This window comes from Perca flavescens, chromosome 3 (assembly GCF_004354835.1).
Source record: "Perca flavescens isolate YP-PL-M2 chromosome 3, PFLA_1.0, whole genome shotgun sequence".
Classification (NCBI taxonomy): domain Eukaryota; kingdom Metazoa; phylum Chordata; class Actinopteri; order Perciformes; family Percidae; genus Perca; species Perca flavescens.
Genome location: NC_041333.1, coordinates 5,581,313 through 5,599,143, shown reverse-complemented (window position 1 = coordinate 5,599,143; position 17,831 = coordinate 5,581,313). Strand labels below are relative to the sequence as shown.

The 17,831-nt window shown below is 37.2% G+C and overlaps 1 protein-coding gene across 2 annotated transcripts in view; it reads left to right on the top strand.

The window, feature by feature from the left end:
- Positions 1-17,831, top strand: part of cntn5 (contactin 5) — a 137,870-nt gene that overhangs the window by 17,707 nt on the left and 102,332 nt on the right. For both annotated transcript variants that reach the window (XM_028574571.1, XM_028574570.1), the window contains exon 3: positions 16,758-16,876. In XM_028574571.1, the coding sequence (XP_028430372.1) occupies positions 16,822-16,876 (55 nt within the window). In that variant the 5' untranslated portion in view covers positions 16,758-16,821. The remainder of the gene's footprint in view (positions 1-16,757; positions 16,877-17,831) is intronic.

The window sequence follows — 17,831 nt, the reverse complement described above, 5'->3', positions numbered from 1 at the left end:
AATGACATGGCTTTTCCTCATGTGCCACTTTTACTGGACTTCTAGTGTTGCTATAGCAGGGGGTATTCAATTAAAATTCAAAAAATGGTCCAGTTACTAAAATTTCCTCCCAGCAAATGTCAGAACCTCATAATGTCTAAATTGCATTGCATGGGCCTGTGACTGCCCTGCCAGTAGTTTGTAACTGGGTTTGAATGGAGGTAGTGCCATTCTAATGCACATGTGCAGGTGCTCATTGGTGAGCCTGGAACGGTACTTGATTTTAGTAATCATAGACCGACCATGGAAAATGGTCTCAGACACAGTGTGTAGGCAGAGGGCAGCAGGTCAGTTGCTTCATGCTCCATGCTGTCGTCTCTCTCACTTCTCTCTGTTGTTCTCTCTAGCGCAGTTTTTCCCAACCTTTTTACTTGACCCCTTTTTCTTTCATTGAATAAACTGACAACCCCTGACTAAAGTACTGTACATATTGTATGGATATTTCATAGAATATTGTATATAAATATAAATATTCAATGCATAACAATAGTTGTATAGAACAACTGATAAACTGTACAATTAACCCAAATAGGGCAAATAATGCAATAACCGCTGGAAGTTTGTGTAAAACAAGCGATTTGGATGAATTTTGAGCAGATTATGTCCTGGGAATATTGCATCCGAGATGCGGTTTCCTCTTATTTTTAATACAATTATCTGAATTATATGTTATGTATTTTGTATTTTTATTTTTATATATATAATACTATAGGCTTCTTTATTGACAAATTCAGTGTTTTCTTCTACCTGACGCCTTGCCATGGTTCTATTTTTGGCCATTGCTCTTTGGTTGTTGTTGTTTTTTGGCAGAGAGGGAAGGCTCTGGGTATAAAGCTTGTTTTCATAATAATCCAAACTTTAAAAATAACTTTCATTTAGTTTTTCTTTAAAGAAATGAATGAAAGGCTGAGATGAACTGTATATTAAAAAAAAGAAAGTTTTTTCACAACTGTTAAAATCAAGAAAGCCTTCCAACCCTCCTTGAAGCTTTGGCTAAAGTCTGGCTATACACCACAGATGCATTATGGGATAGGAGAAAAAAACACTGGGTTGTTTGCATTTCTTTAAACCAATCACAATCGTCTCTCGCTAATCTCCAGAGGCAGCGGCGGTGTCAACGAATATTCTAAATTCAAATATATATTCAAATAGTAAAAAGAAACAGACCTTAGAATGTGAAAATGTATATTGGAATATTATAAGAGGGTAAAGAAACAGCACTACCAATTTCAGTTAGTCATGCAGTGTCTGCTTTTATTGAAATACAGATCCATACTTGCAACTTTTTTTATCAAGTGTAGCTAATTAACTTTAATTGTGTAAGATGAAAATCAGGACTGATGTCTGGTGTGCTCTCTGCAAGATGGCGTCAATACTGTTTAGCCTTGACTACAGATGGTTTCCTAGTGAAAGAAACAACACTTGGTTAGTCAGTTCTACAACTAAATGCTTTGGCAGAACTCTTTAGTGAACTTGTTTGTGTCCATGTACAATCATGCACAAAGTGAGTGCTGACCAGTTGTTCTGATTTTAAACTATCGCAGCAAAAAAAATCAATTTCTTTTAATTACAGATCTCTACAATAACAGAGCAATGCTGTTATCTAATGCTTGCTTTTAAAATGGAGATCATTTTGGAAAAGGCACAATGTTGCCCTTGTAAAACACAATGGAGTGGGTCGGGTGTACCAGCATTACTCAGCCACAGTCGGTTTCAAAGAAACCTTTCATCTAAGGCATATTGATTGGTTTCAGAATTTATTTTGTAAATGCACTTTCAGTAGAAATAAAGACTAGATCCACTTACTTGCTTAAATATCACATTTCTTATCCAGAGCAGTAGCCTATAATGTCAAATGTGCTGGAAAGATGTAAAGCGACAAAAAAATTGTTAAACTGACTGTGTTGACATCAAAACTGTCCAAGCTTTATAGTTTTGAAAATGAGCTTTATACTTGTACATTGGCATGGTGTGGTATTACTTATTGTTATCAATTTCTCTAGACAGTGTGTTTTGTTGCTTAATTGTTTTAAATCATAGGATTATTACAAATGTTACTATTATTATTAGTTTTGACCTCACATGCTTTATTATTAGGAAAGACTTTCACTGCTTATGCACACAAACCTGTGGTGTACTGTGAGTAACCCAATAGGTTTGGGATCATGCATTTTCTGGCTTAATGGTTTTGGCCCTATAGCCTCATATGTTCATAAACATAAGCATGTACAGTATATCTACGTTTACTATACATACAAAAATTTCACCAGCTTACGTTTCCTTATATTTTGAAGACAACCCCTGGATTTATGAGCCATGGTGAAATGGCTAGATACATCATTTTGTTTAATGCCACTTTTCAACCTTTAACAGGCTTCATGATGGTGTGTGCTCCCCTGGCAACCATCTCTAGCTCACGTCTGTGCAATTCCCTAAGTGGCCTCTGCAGTGAATCCAAAGTTAGAATGACTTGACATCCTGGTTGTTTGAAGAAAATAATACAGTACATTGTTTGGAAGAGAGAGGTGAGTGGAAAAACGGTAATAGGGTACATCAGTAAGAATAAATCACTTTTAAAAAAAAAAGGATTTATTCGGATTTTATTTGTTTGGCCAGTTACAAATAGTTTGAGTGGTCTCAAATGAGAGACTAGATGGCAGAGATGACAAGACAGGTGACATTTAAAAGTGACATTTTAAAATGTGTCTAACTGAGTAGGAATGGAGTTTTTGCGATACATAATATTATATCATATCATATAAACTATTCATTTCAGTTCAACTTTGCTCACTTAAATATATTACCCAGCATTTCCAACAGCTATTTTATGTTTTTTTTATTTCGTTGAGATATGCATTTGGCCATCTCTTCATAAATACACAAAATAACAGTTTTTCCTTCCTGTAATCCCCGACAGCTGCAGAGATGATGAACACCTTTGTGACTTACTCCTCCCTCAGTCCGGGAAATGACTGTCATTTCGCCATGCAGTCTCAGTGTGCATCCCTGCATTGATTCTTGTAACAAACAGTGATGGATTTTAACAACCTCAGACTAGTCATGTCATGATGATTTAGGTTAATGGAATATGCCTCATTTTACTACTGACATTTGGCACAATCAATAATTGGCGGACTGCAAGGTAATGTTAAGGGAATTTAAAAAAAATGAGTTTCAGTTACTTAATAAGAGAGGAGTGTATGCTTGCAGTCCCTCTTAACCTATTTTCCAACTCATTTCGGCTTGCCCTGAATTCCTCCACATAACTTCTTGTATGTGTGCCACTTCAAACAGTAGCACCTTGCTCATCGGGCTTTGAAGTGTCAGCTGTGTCAAGTTCTCATATTCAGTCTTCTCTAAGGAAACATAAGCATTTCAGGCACATACTTCATGCTCCCTCCTTTTGTCACGAAAGCCATCACTGGCTGATCATGTAATTTTACCACTGTGAATGGTGCTAGCTCCATTCAGGTGTGCTCTATCGCGTGTTGAACACAATAACTGCCTGTGCTGCTCTTCTCTTTAGTAATTGTCTTTTGATTGAGGTCATCGGGACAATTAAAACCATTGAGGGGTGAAAAGTGGTAGCAAGAGACTTGATACAGCTATACTAGGTAGTAGAAAGGATGAACAAAACGTACAGAAGAGATAATTGTGTTGGGAGCCCCGCTGAAGTCAGGATAAGGCACTGTACAAAATGGCTTTGTCTGAGCTGCTTTATCACAGCATATTAATCATAGCCTTATTCAAAGAATCTATCAAAGGTGTCATCAGTGATCAAGGGAGCTTAATTTTCTGATATGAAGTTATATTTCTGTAATGTCATGAATTCTCTTCGACCTCAGTTCGAGTGCCACAATGGCATAGCACTTTTTATGAACATGAACAATTTGGTGCCAAATGGCGAGTCTAAATTATCATGACTTGAATCTGTGATGTCCCTCTAACATAAAACAAGAGACTGACAAATATGCTGTCAACCAGCAATAATGGCAACATCCACTTTGTTTCTTAAATCTGGAAAAACACAATTGGTTGTGTCAGTACGGGAACATTTTCTCATGATGATTCGCATCTCTACAAAATTCCATGGTGGTATGTCAAACGCGACGGGAGATATGATTTCCCTTATTTGCTGCAGGTCAGTTTAGGCAAATCATTGTAATTTTGTGAAATGCTGGTTCTTAAGCATACGACACATCACTCAAGCAAGTTTTGTCAATATTGGGTCAGTAGTTTCTGGGATGTCGCTATTGACGAACGAGATAGAGACGGATAAACTGTTCAAATAATGAATAGTTTCTGAACATTCACACACCGTTTGACTCAAGTGTAGCAGTCAGCTGAATGTCACGTATGAAACCAGAGTTTGAAAATATACACTCATCTCCAGGAATTCCTCCTGTGTTGTGTGACAATCACATTTTATTTGTTATCTACCCTGGCCATTCTGTGTTTATGTGTACCAGTGAAGCGTGGGCAGAACAAAGTTGTCTCTGTGTGGGAGATGGCGGTGGATCTGTACTAATACACACTAAATAGTCTGAGGGTGTATGAGAAACAATGTTCAGGCTGAAGATTTGTAGTTTTCATGATGATTTATTGCAGGGCTACCAAAAATAGACTTAATTGTCTTTGTTACAAACAGTGGCAGCAATCGTCCAGTTTACACTATATACAAGGTTTTGGGGCCTGATTTGAACCAAACGTCTAGACATCCTTTCCAGCTGAATGGATGATAAAGCATCAAAAACAGCAATGAATCAAAAAGCATTCTCATGAACAGGTTTGTGTGATATTGTACGATAACTGTTGCACAACCATTTGTGTGATTTCATACAAAATGATAACTTCTTCCGGGACACAAACTCCGCTCCACCGCTTGGAAACCCTGTGTTTCAGGACCCACCCCGACCTCCTCCCTGCATGGATCTTTGTGGTTTAATACAGCGGCAATCAGTCAATGTGCTGCATACAGTAATAAATTCGTGGAAAACATACCAATTACTCTGTATTACTTTTCGTAGCTATGTACGAATGGTTCATGAGAACAGCCTGAATAAATACACCAATTGAAAGCATCTCACTGAGGCTTAAGGACATAGCCCTGATGGTTATAACATTGCAAATTTCCTAAAGACCAACTAATTAACAAAGTGTTTACCTCAATTAGATTTTCATTACCCATTTGGATAACCATCAATGACCCTTTTTTAATAATCATCCCTGGAGTTGGATTGTTAAAAGAGTCTGTTATAAGGCCTGTCTTCACACTCATTGGAGAGTTGTTATGAATAACAAAAAAGGCTTTAAATGGAAAGATGTCATTTCTCTTGGGAATGCTGATAGGCACTATTGTTCCATTCATAGATTGTATGCCTGTAAACCTCATCAATAAAACACTCATCAGGAACATTCACGTTGCTCTTGTTAGTCCAGATGCAGGACGGTGTTATCTTTCTCATCAATGTCAGCCTGTAACTGAGACTGAATAGGGTGTAAATGATTGGCTACTTGATACCACTTAACAAGAATACTTGTAAATGTTCCAATTTCAGTGAACATGTACAATGACAATAAAGACTATTCTTGAAGAGAAATTTCACCCGAAACTGAACAAAGATTATGCTTTTCAGAATATTTTGAACAGCAAATTCAGCACAGTGCCTCCCTAAGCTGTAAAGCTGAGCATCAAGACTTGAATCATGATGTCATCAGGTGACCTTTTTGGAGCTGATCCAGTGAAACTGAATTAATGAATGATGCTGTGGGCTCAGAGGATTTTCGTCTTAAATATTGCATCCAAATGAGTTTCATTTGAATGTAGGGCTTTCAGCTGTGATTCAGAAAATGTCCCCGTGTCCCAGTAAAATCACCATGGGTGCTGTCGTCCTGTCCCAGGAGTTGTGTCATTATTCACTGTCCATGAAGCAGCTCCAGGATTTGCCTGTAAATGACATTACTACATTCTGACTCTGCTTTTCAAGGACAGACTATTCATATTCAGTTTATTAAGCTGTGGACTGCAGTAGTAAAAAAAACATGTTTGAAAAGTGCGTGTCCCCTTTCAGTGGTCAGTAAATGAAATGTAGCTTGTGCCACTTAATAATCAGTAACAATAGTAAAAGTAATAGTCTGTTATAGTCCCTTAATAAAAAGTCAATTTGGGGCACACATTTAATCGTCTATCTTTAACCGTCTCTTTTAATTGGTGAATGTCCTATGCCAACACAGCATATCCCCGACCCGTATATGTTTACGTGGTAATGAAATAAACCTATAGAACTGTTTCAGCCTAGTTTTCTGTTGCACAAACAAGTGCATGCTGTTTCCTCTAGATTTGCTCTGGATTTCCTCAGGCAAAATAGAGATTTTCTGGTATGTGTGGTGTAGGCCTAGGTGCAGATATCCACAGGCATGCCATTATGCATATCCGAGTCATATCAGAGGTAGCAGGAAATTAAGTGAAGTGTATTTTCTTCACTTTACACTTGTTGACACCTTGCTTTGATGATTTCAAGTTTTCAGGATTTTGAACTTTGCGGTAATTATAATAAATTATTTGGCAAAACCCTGAACTTTTACAGCTCTTCCTTCTGCCTTGAGTTTTCTCAGTGGAAAATAAACCACTAACCACTTTGGCCACATCCACATTTATAATTTTTTTATTTTGTCTAAAATGTTTTTAAAACAAAAAAAGTTGAATGCTTTTCAAAGATGAATGTTTGTAATTCATTTATTTTATTTATTGTTATTAGTCCACATTCTTCGAGCTCTTAAGGAATGGCACTTGATTACTTATTGAAAAAAGAAAACATTGGCAGAGAACATACTAACTAATTTTTTACTACACTTTTACTAAACCTTTTTACTTTACATTGCTGAGCAACTTTACTACAATCTGGTTTCGACGTTTTCTCTCTTCATTGAAGGAAAACCATTTCTTTCATTCCTTATTCACACACACAAAGAACTAGTTCTAAGAATAGAAACATGTACTGTACGTAAACATGACATTAAATGTTTAATGAGTCACTCCCGTTACGCTGCTTAGTGTACTGTACAAGGCAGTTGCAGAGAATTCTCTTCAGATTTTCCTTTCATAATGTAGTGCATTCTCTATGGTAGAGGTTTGCATTAATTAATACAGGTCTTTCTGGTCCGAATGCAGTTTTGAGTAGTGTAGGCATGTTTTAATAGTTGTGAGCAGTGAAGTTGGAACGCTTTGGGTGTGATTTAAAAAATATAATGAATGTAGTTTATGTGGAGATAGTGGGATATTTTATTGATAAGCTTGACCCCAGTCAGACATTGCCAGAAGGTTGAGATGATGGAAAAATAAAAAAAATCTTGTTAATCTATGTAAGCTTTTTTCAACAAATAAATAATGCAGCAAATTAATTTCATTTCCCACTGTTTGCTTGAAATTGGCTTTTCAATGATTTTATTTGCATTTAATTTCCTGGTGTTTCTAATATGGGCCCAGTCAAGAAGTCTACTGGCCACAGCTTCTGGAACAATGGGGAAAAGACAATAGAGCACCAGAATTTGGAAATGTGCAGCAGACAGGACCCGTTCTAAAACAATATGAACACTGACATTGCTCATAGATTTGGCTGTGTTCACCAGCTGCTTCCACAGTGCCTTTGATGGCTTTATATATGCTGTTTACCTCATCCCCGGGCTACGTGCCATTTCTAAGTAGACAAGTGAAGGAATGGGAACTCAACCAACTGAGGGGGTTGATAGTGAGTCAAATGATACACAACCTGCCTTAAAGGATAAAGTTGCGTACTAGCTTTCATTCTATTTGAACCCCTTCTTAATCTGCTAACTTCTTGCTACTGTGTAGCTCCATTGGTATTTGCTGAGGGAGGGAAGAGCTCAATTTAAGTTACTCATCTACTACTACTCATCCTATTAGTTGTTTTTAAGAGTTTGCTATGGCTTTAACACGACTTAGCTAAAGGCTAATCTAGAAATTATGCTCATTTAACAAAGAGCTTGTTTTGGTCAAAAGGAGTGAAACTGCGAGAGTAATCCCCCCCGCATTATCATGTTTTAACTTCATCCCCTTGCACTCGGATTAAAACCTCCAGTGTGTGTAACGAGACTCATCCTAGTCGCTTGTATAGGCTGGAATACAAAAATGGCTCCAGCAATTTGTTGTCTTTAAACTATTATTAAACTATTTTATTTTTTTCTGAGAAACACTTGAGTAGATAGGACAACGTGTAAAACAGATTGTTTAGTTGTGCAGCTTGACTGTTGCTGAAACCCATTTAGACATATGCTTTTCTTAAAATACTGTCCTTGTTGTTTAATGTTTATTCAATATCAAACTAGTTCCAAGGCGTTTACAATATGATAACAATAAACCCCCTCACAACCACGCAAAAAAATCCTAATATTTTATGAATTACTTCTAATTACACAGAAACTAACCTGCCACAATAACTTATAATTGTGATTAATCACTAGGTCTGTGAATCTTCACTGGTCCCACGATTCAATACCACGATGCGTCACCTCCTCAATATTATATATTGCTATACATGGTTTTCATCAACAAATCCAAGCAGTCAGATATATATGAACTCCCCTTTTTTATTGTATCTGCTCTTAAAAAAGACACTTCCTGAATGTAGCGGAGTCTGAACACAGAAGACATCAGACAGGCATAAATTTAAAAAAAAGCAGCGACCGGAAAATCCACAAGTGACATCGTAAGGCAATAATCGATTATGGTCTGTCACTGCATCGGTGCAGAATCGTCCAGGTCGGCATCGCGATGCATTGATGCAATGATTAATTTCAACCTCCCTAGTAATCACCATTTTGAAATGGTTGTATATATTATTCACATCAAGCTCCCTATCAGGCTTTTATCTTTGATACAGACAAAAGCCTTAACTTTGTGTGCTTTACACTAACATGTTGCTGCTTTTGTTCACACTACTGTAGAGCCATGGAGGGAGAGTTACACAGATCTACTCAGGCCTGGAGTTGGCATAGTAACTTAAAGGGTAAATCCTCACCAGCTCTAGTTTTATGCATGATGACATGCACAATTTCCTTAACATTTACAGTTGAAAGTGTATATGAGGGGATGGAGAGACCCTGTATTGTCCAGGACCAAGTGTCAACCAAGCTTTGAAGTAGGTCAAGGTATGCTTGCGGGGGGGAGGGGGCTCTTCAAATGAACTCTGCTACACTGGCATGTGGTGCTTCTGTGTCTGCTTTGTTCCAGGTCTGTGTCCACCTGCAATATAGGCAAATGTATCTCCATGTACAAAATTGTAGAACTAATTAGCTATGCAATTTCAAATATTTACAATATTACAATGCATTAGTTCTACACAAAAAACTAAGTCTGATATTCATATTAGTAGAGCAATTGCTAATGGGGATTTGTACAAAATATCTGTAATGTACACACTCTGTCTTCAAGTGTTCGTGTCACAATATCCACAATCAATGAGCAAGCACAGCAGAGATAAGTATCACAGAGAGCAGTGAAGTGGCATTCACTCACTGCCTCTTACACATATTTTTCAGGATGATTATATTCAAATGGTTACTGAGGAGAAAGATGTTTGCTTCTGGTACTGCTAGGTTCTTGTTCTGCTGCTATTGGTTCCATTACAGATGCTATTAAAACTGTGCTATTACTATCATTACCACTACTGTAATCACTACTGCCTCTACCACTTATTATTGTCATTAGCACAAATTACATGGTTGGTGTAAGCGCTTGCATCTAGTATTTGTAAGAAAAACCAAAAGCTAAAATGTTATCCCTTTTTTATCATTTACTTTATATGTATTTCATATAAATACTCAACTGATTGTCATCGTACATTTTTCATCTGTTCTAAATGTACTTTAAAAAGGATATTTATTTAAGTTTTTAATGCTCAAGTGGTATTTGAGACTCGATGTCCGTGTACTCTACTACAATGGCACGGATTACATTCCTGGTCTCATTCTAAGATCGACTCACCTTCCTTGATGCACAAAATGTATGCTAATTAAAATGTTTAAAGGTGAGATATACGATACGTGTGCAAACGATAATTACATTATTATTATTATTATTAGATCTGGGTATCTTGGTAATACAATTGTCATCCTGGCCTCCGCTTGCCTTTATCACTCAACCTTTGTTGCTCTTATACCTTTGGTAGAAAAATAAAAAGGTTAGATCCATGACATCTTTCAATAGAGAGACAGCCTAGTTGTTAAATAATCCATAACAAGTTGGTGAATTTCCCCAATAATACCCGAAATGTCAGTGCTGACAAACATGGAACATATACAATAACAGTACAGAAATACAGGCTCACAATGCAGTGATCAGATCATTCATACAATTTTAACAAGGCTGTCAGAAGCACACTACTATGTCGCTTTCTTGTATTGTCTTGAAATTACACAATAATATTGCTACAAGCGGCCGATGAGAATAGAGATACTGTGGTTATCAGGCGATGTTTGTGACTTGTGTCTAACCTCACCCTGGGAAACCAAGTCTGCTTTTGTTTCATGTGTAACAAGCCCTGCGCAAACACAGGCATGAGATTAAAGTAGAGGCATTGCATTCAGAACCGTCAGTGCACCCTGCGACCCCCCTCATTAATGTCCATCTGGCTGGGCTGTGATCGATGGACAGAACTGTGGCAGAATCCAGCTCTACAGCGCCCTAATGTGCATAATATAGCACATACCTGGAACAGTTCCAGGGTACTATGGGGTGCGCTGTTTTGAAGGATATTCAAATTAGAATAATTGTCTGTAGAAGTGGTGGATTGTGTATTTGTTATTGTAGTGACCCATTTAGCTATAAAAAGAAATGCCACCACGGTTGCTGATTGATAGCCTCTTTGTTTTAGTTTTAGCAATCGATGACGAAATGTGCAGGGGTTTCAATACAAAGACAATTGGAAAAAACGACTGCCCCAACTGGCAGGCGGTTCAAAACAAACACAACCAAAAAAACATTAACCGAAATGTCTCTTACAGTTAGGCCATGTTTATGCTTTGCTTGTCATTCATGGCATGTCTCGTAGGCTACCTAATTGAGCCTACTTTTTCATGTCATTATGGCTCTATGCCTATACGCCTTGCATAAATTAGTCTCTTGTGAATCACAAAAAGATTCTACCATTTATTTCTCCTGTATAAAGTATATGGTTGACTGGAAAGTGAAAGCTGAGACCACAAAGGACATGTCTGGCAGAGTTCTGTGAGACACTGAGCAGTCAAGGAGGGTGAACTTTACATTGTCTGAGTGCAGACCAACTTTATTTGATATACACAAGGGACACATGCTCTCCGATAAAAACTTGACAGTAGACAAGCGAGATTCACTTCCCAAACCTCAGTTACTGTAACTCACAGGTAATTAAAGAAGTAGTATTTTCAAGATAATGCATCTTCGCTCAACATTTTGTTTCCACATTTACTGTAATCATGACTTATACTTTACATCTAATGTGCATTTGCAATACGATGTGTTTTGACACCTTTGCAACTTGGTGGTCATTTTTTCTGGGTCTGGTGGACCCACCACATTATTAGGCTTTTAATTCAATACAGCCATAACAATTTATGTAAAAATACTTAATAGATGTTTACTTTAGCTCAATTACCAATGATATATACATCATTTATGGTTCATATTTGCCATTTAACCCTGTGAGATCTCATTTATGATCATATGATCATTTTCATTTTTTACGAGAAAATAAGGAAATTCAATTATAAAAAAGGTAAAAAAAATAGAAACAAGATTTTTGATCATCATTGGTGCTTATTTCTTAGAACTTAATCAGAACAGGTGAAAGTGCTTTTTAACATTGTGTGGGAATAGCAGGTGCAGAAAGACAACATAGCCTACAATTAAATACACTCGGGTCCAGTAGACCCCAACACCTCATATGTAATAGTTATTTGTAGGGGTGTACCGTGTGCAGTCATTGAAAATAAGTTTTTTTTTTTTTTTCTTCACAGAAAATGAGCCAAGGCCAATGAGTTTGAGTTAGAAGAAATAATAAATAGCATACTTTTTCTTTTAGCAAACATTGAAAACGGTTCCCACAGACCCGAACAACACAAGGGTTGAATATTAGATTATTTCTTACCACTTTTTAACAATGAGTATATGTTCATATCAATGCTAATCTGACGGTCATTCCTTCCTACTCTCCTTCTTCCTAAACTGTGAATAAGCCACTCAAATGCACCTTGCTTGTGTGTGAGCTAGAGCTGCAACTAACAATTATTTTAATTGTTGATTAATCTGTCAATTTTTTTTCTAGATGAATGGATTAGTTGTTTGGTCTATAAAATGTCAAAAAACTTTGAAAAAGTCGATCAGTGTTTCCCAAAGCCGAAGATGACGTCCTAAAATGTCTTGTTTTGTCCCCAACTCAAAGATATTCAGTTGACTGTCACAGAGGAGAGAAGAACCTAGAACATATTCACATTTAACAAGTTGGAATCATTTATTATTAAAAACAGATTTAAACAATTGGTGGATTATCAAAATAGTTCCCGATTAATTTAATTGTTGACCACTACCTGATAAATCTTTGCAGCTCTAGTGTCAGCCGTGAAACATTTAAGCTTGGTGCGCCGCTTTTTGTAAGACGAAACATCAAACTATGTTTTTCAAGGCCAGTACCGATACTGATTATTAGTAGTTAATGGAATTGATATTTGGAACCAATATGCATTTACTGTGCAGTAAAAATGAAAATCTTTTAGTCAAAATTAATTAATTATTTGGAATGTTACAAACTCTAACACAAAAGTTTGTTTAAATGCTTTAGGCAATTATTTAATAAAACTGAAATTTTAAACATAATGCACCGTCAAAAATAAATAAATTAAACCCCCCAAAATAGCTTCCTGAAGTTTTAACGTGCTAACAATTTGTTTGCAGGCGTTGCAGACTGTTAACAGAGCTGTAGTTGAGCCAAAGTAGCGCACCTTTTAATGAATTAACTTTATTGGTTATCTGTCAAATAAAACACTGATGCAGATAATCTGCAAATTGCCAAATATCGACCCCGTAAAGTAATATATTAAATACATTACAGTCAGCTCCACATTCACTAGCTGAAACATTAAAATGATGAACACATACATGTGTCAATAATTTTAGTCCTAAAATATATATTATAATGCAATATAAACTTTTTTGAAATATAATTTCAAACCTGTCAAAAGTGCACCTGCCACCCAATCCATTTTGTTATGTCAGCTTTTCCAAAATGACATATGTCATATGTAAACAACATTAATTTTCATCACTTGAAGTTTAGCCTTTTGGAATTGTGTCCTGCAATATTTTTGGAATACAGTCTGACTTGAAAAAGACAATGACTGTGTGGTTTTGGTAGGACCCGAGGTTGAATATATATACTATTGGCTTACTTTCTAAAATGAACCAAGCCAAACATGCATAATTTGCAGTTTTATGTGGGTGTGGTATGTTATTGGAAGAACTTTGTCTAATGTTCTGCAAAAAAAACACTGCAGGCCAGAGATGATAAAAACAAAGGAGCTGCTGGTGGATTTCTGTAGGAAGAGATGTGCTTTTGATGCCAGTTTGCAACGCAGAGCTGATGTGGAAGTTGTTCAGTCCAACGTGTACCCAGGGGTTTGTTTGACGACAAACTGACCTATGCAGCCGTAGTCAAAAAGTGCTGAAAAGAAGGGACACCTTTCCTGAGGTGCCTTGTGTGAGTGTTTTAATGCATGCGATAGGCTTTGGCTCGTGTTCTATCACACTGCTACTGTCTGTTTTATTTTGATGTGGAAGGTCACAGTGCGGTGAAGGAGGATGCAAACATTTTCCAAAAAGGAGAAGAGTTTTTACCAGCCTGGGCAGACAGCTGTCTAGACAGCAGACCTTCAGCTATTTAATTCTTTGCATTGGTGAAAAAAGAGGGTGAAAACACTGACGTTTGTTAGCTGTTTTCCAGCTGTAGAGAAAAGGATTATAACTTGCAGATAAGAGTAGCAGAGTACATATAGCGAACAACGTGCAAAAGACAGCAAAAACAGCTTATATTACAATGATGGAAATGGATAATTGGGTTTCTCTTTTTCTCTCTCTATCTCTCTCTCTCTCTCTGTTTAATTCTGTTTTTCTTTCGTTCTGTTTCTAAATAACAGTCCTAATTGCTAAGTAACTAATTGTAGTAGCACTGCTGGTGCATTCTGGGAGGATAGGGAGCGAATGAGGTAAGGCAAAGACGAGGAGGCATAAATGATGAATGTGAGCCGACTCCTGGTGGATCTGGACATGCTTCCCTCAGCCCTCAGAGCTGTCTGTGCCACCGCATTAATGATCTGAATGACAGGCAACTCCAATGAAGATGAGAGAGCCTGTTAGCGAGATAAGGAAAGAGAGAGGGAGCATACATCCGAACATGTTGACAAAGAGACAGAAAATATCAGATGCATGGAGAGCTACTGCTCTTTGAGTGGAAATGAATGGCACAGAAAAAGAATAACAAGCTCAGCACATCTTACTCTCTTTATACATCAGCAACATTAGCATTGTTTGCAAATATAAATCCACAAGTCCAGAGAGCAGTATTTTACACGTCATTTTTGCCTGAATATAAGTTACGGTGGTCAGGCTTTGATGCTGAATTCAGCATCAAAGCCTGACCACCGTATTATTCAATAGCACCTTTGTAATTACAAAGGTGCTATTGAATATTATAGCAGTATAAATCATGTAGTTTTGGAATAAATCGAGTGATGCATTTACAGTATATTTACATTTCTTTCAGTATTGTTGAAACATTTCTTGTTGGTGCTCAACCACAGAAACCCCAAGACAGAAACAAACAGTTACCTTATGTATAGAGCTGCAAATATGAATCAATAAGTTGTCAACTATTAAATGAATCGGCATAATTGATGAATCGGTTTGAGTCATTTCTTTTATTAAAAAAAGGTAAAACATTCTCTGATTCCCGATTCTTAAATGGGAATATTTCTTAGTTTCTTCGCTTTTACACATTTTTCACCATTTTCTGACATTTTATAGACTAATCACCTAATCGATTAATTGAGAAAATAATCTACAGATTTATTGTAAATTAAAGGTCCCATGACATAGTGCTCTTTGGATGCTTTTATATAGGTCTTAGTGGCCCCCTAATACTGTATCTGAAGTCTCTTTCATATAGGCCTTATTGGCCCCTAATACTGTATCAGAAGTCTCTTTCCCGAAATTCAGCTTTGGTGCAGAATTACAGCCACTAGAGCCAGTCCCACAATGAGCTTTACTTAGGATGTGCCATTTCTGTGAATGTAGCTATTGAGGAGGAGAGGGGGGGGGGCAAGGTGGATGTTGGGGGTGTGGCCTTGACCAACTGCCACTTTGCTTGTTTGAAAGCCATGATGTCTCTCTCTCTAATGGGCAGGCCAAATTCTCTGGGCGAGCAAAGCAGAGAAAGGGGAGGTAACCTTGCTCCTTATGACCTCCTAAGGAACAAGATTCCAGATTGGCCCATCTGAGCTTTCATTTTCTCAAAGGTAGAGCAGGATACCCAGGGCTCGGTTTACACCTATCGCCATTTCTAGCCACTGGGGGACCATAGGCAGGCTGGGGGAACTCATATTAATGTTAAAAAACGTCATAAAGTGACATTTCTATGCCGTGGGACCTTTAAAATAATCGTTAGTTGAAGCCCTACTTACAGTATGTGTGTCATTCCCTCCCAGTAAAAGGCCTGGTTTAACTAGTATGCAATGTGCAAGGTTTATTAAAATGCGGGTTAACAAAGCAACAAAAACAACTTAAATTATCTGGTGGAACAAATCTAACTACAGGTTAAACTAACTAGAAACTTTTGAAGAGGAATGGACTGTATGTATGGCATAGAAGGGTCTTGAAACAGAAAATAACTCAAACTCAAGGCCATTCCGCTATGCATGTGCTCCACCTTGTTCATTATTTTTGGGACACCTTGTGTTGAAATGCTTATGTAGATGATTATTGAATTCATGTATTTATTATTATTCACAGCAGCAACACATTCTTTAGACTGCAACAAAATATTCACACTGTGTTTGCAGCATACATGTGCCAGTTTGATACTCTGAACATGAGAAAATGTGTGGGTGTGGATGTGTGTGTGTGTGTGTGTGTGTGTGTGTGTGTGTGTGTGTGTGTGTGTGTGTGTGTGTGTGTATGTAACGTATTTTAAGAGCTGTGATGCACTGCAGGTAGTTAAAGTGTGTGTAGTACCATTAAACCAGCAACATACATAAACAGCAACATGGGCTATGTTAAATTAAATATTTAAAATAAAAGATGTTTTGAATAATAATACTGCTTTTGCACCCCATACAGTATGTTCTATAAATAACAAGAAATACAGACACAGGTGACTCGGCAAGGTTCTCTTTATTTTTATGCATAATTTACTGCCAAGGTAACAAAAACTGCTGTTCCATGTGAAGGTATGTTTTGCACAGTGAGGTCACAAGAAAAAGTCTAACCTATTTTATTATTTTACATGAACTAGTGGAGTGAGGGTATCATTTATGACCCATCCTTTATTGATCTGAAATGCAGATATGTGATTTGGATTGACAGTTGTAGAGCTCTACAGTGTGCTTCGGGATGTACTGTACGTGATAACCAGACATATATCCTCCCACCAATGGATGTTTCTCTCTGTTTGTAGGCACAGCTTTAATGAAGAAGCACACCTGCTAACATTCTGGCAGAAGGGACCCTCTTCAACAAGTATGGGGTCACCATGGAAACCATTTCTCCTCCTGTCTGTCATCAGTAGCCTTTCAGGTAAGAAAAACAAATGTCAGTGTTTAGAGATGATGGTAAGAAATATTTGTCCAGAATGTGTTTAAACACTGATATTAGAAGAAATGGTACGGTACACACTGCAATCTACTGTAATGGCATAGCATATTGTAAATGTGACACAGCTGGGAGATCATCATTTAAGGATGTGAGAGGTCACATCGACATCTTTGAAATGAAGAATGTTGCATTTAAATCTGAGTAGAAGGGAAGATACCATGGCTCATTGAACATTCCTATTAGAGCCCGACCGATATATCGGCGGGCCGATTACATCGGCCGATATTAGGCATTTTCCAAACTATTGGTATCGGCATTTATAATTGCCGATTTAAAAAACAAAATAAAAACGGACGAAACACCCTTTAACCATGTTATGAGTGTTGACATTGCATAGTTTGTCCACCAGAGGGCGATCTACAACGTCCCTGTTGGCAACAATCGTGTTTAACCCTTTAAGTTTCATATCTTAATTTGTTGTTCCTCTGTTCTGTTGTGACAATAAAACAAACAAGTTTATTTTTAAACTGCATTATCATATTATTTTAGTGAGGACTCATAAATAACTACAAATAACTAATGTTAGGGAAATCTGTTTGTTTTGTGACGTGTTACTGGATTATTATTATTTTTTAAATATATATCAGCCGATATATCGGAATATCAGATTTTTAAATCACCAAATATTTCTATAGATATCGGCCTTAGAAATCCTTTATCGGTCGGGCTCTAATTCCTATTCTGTCAGGCTTTTGAGTCTCAGAAATTTTACAGGGGTTTTGATGCCCTTTAAGTCAATGATGTCTAAGATGGCTGTAAACTGCAGGTGCTCTTAGAAAAAGCATCAGCTTTTTTTTCCTACTGTAGTTTCATAATTTGAAGATGGAGATGAAGAATCAGCAGGGCTGATTAGCCTGTCAAAGTACTTGAGAAATAC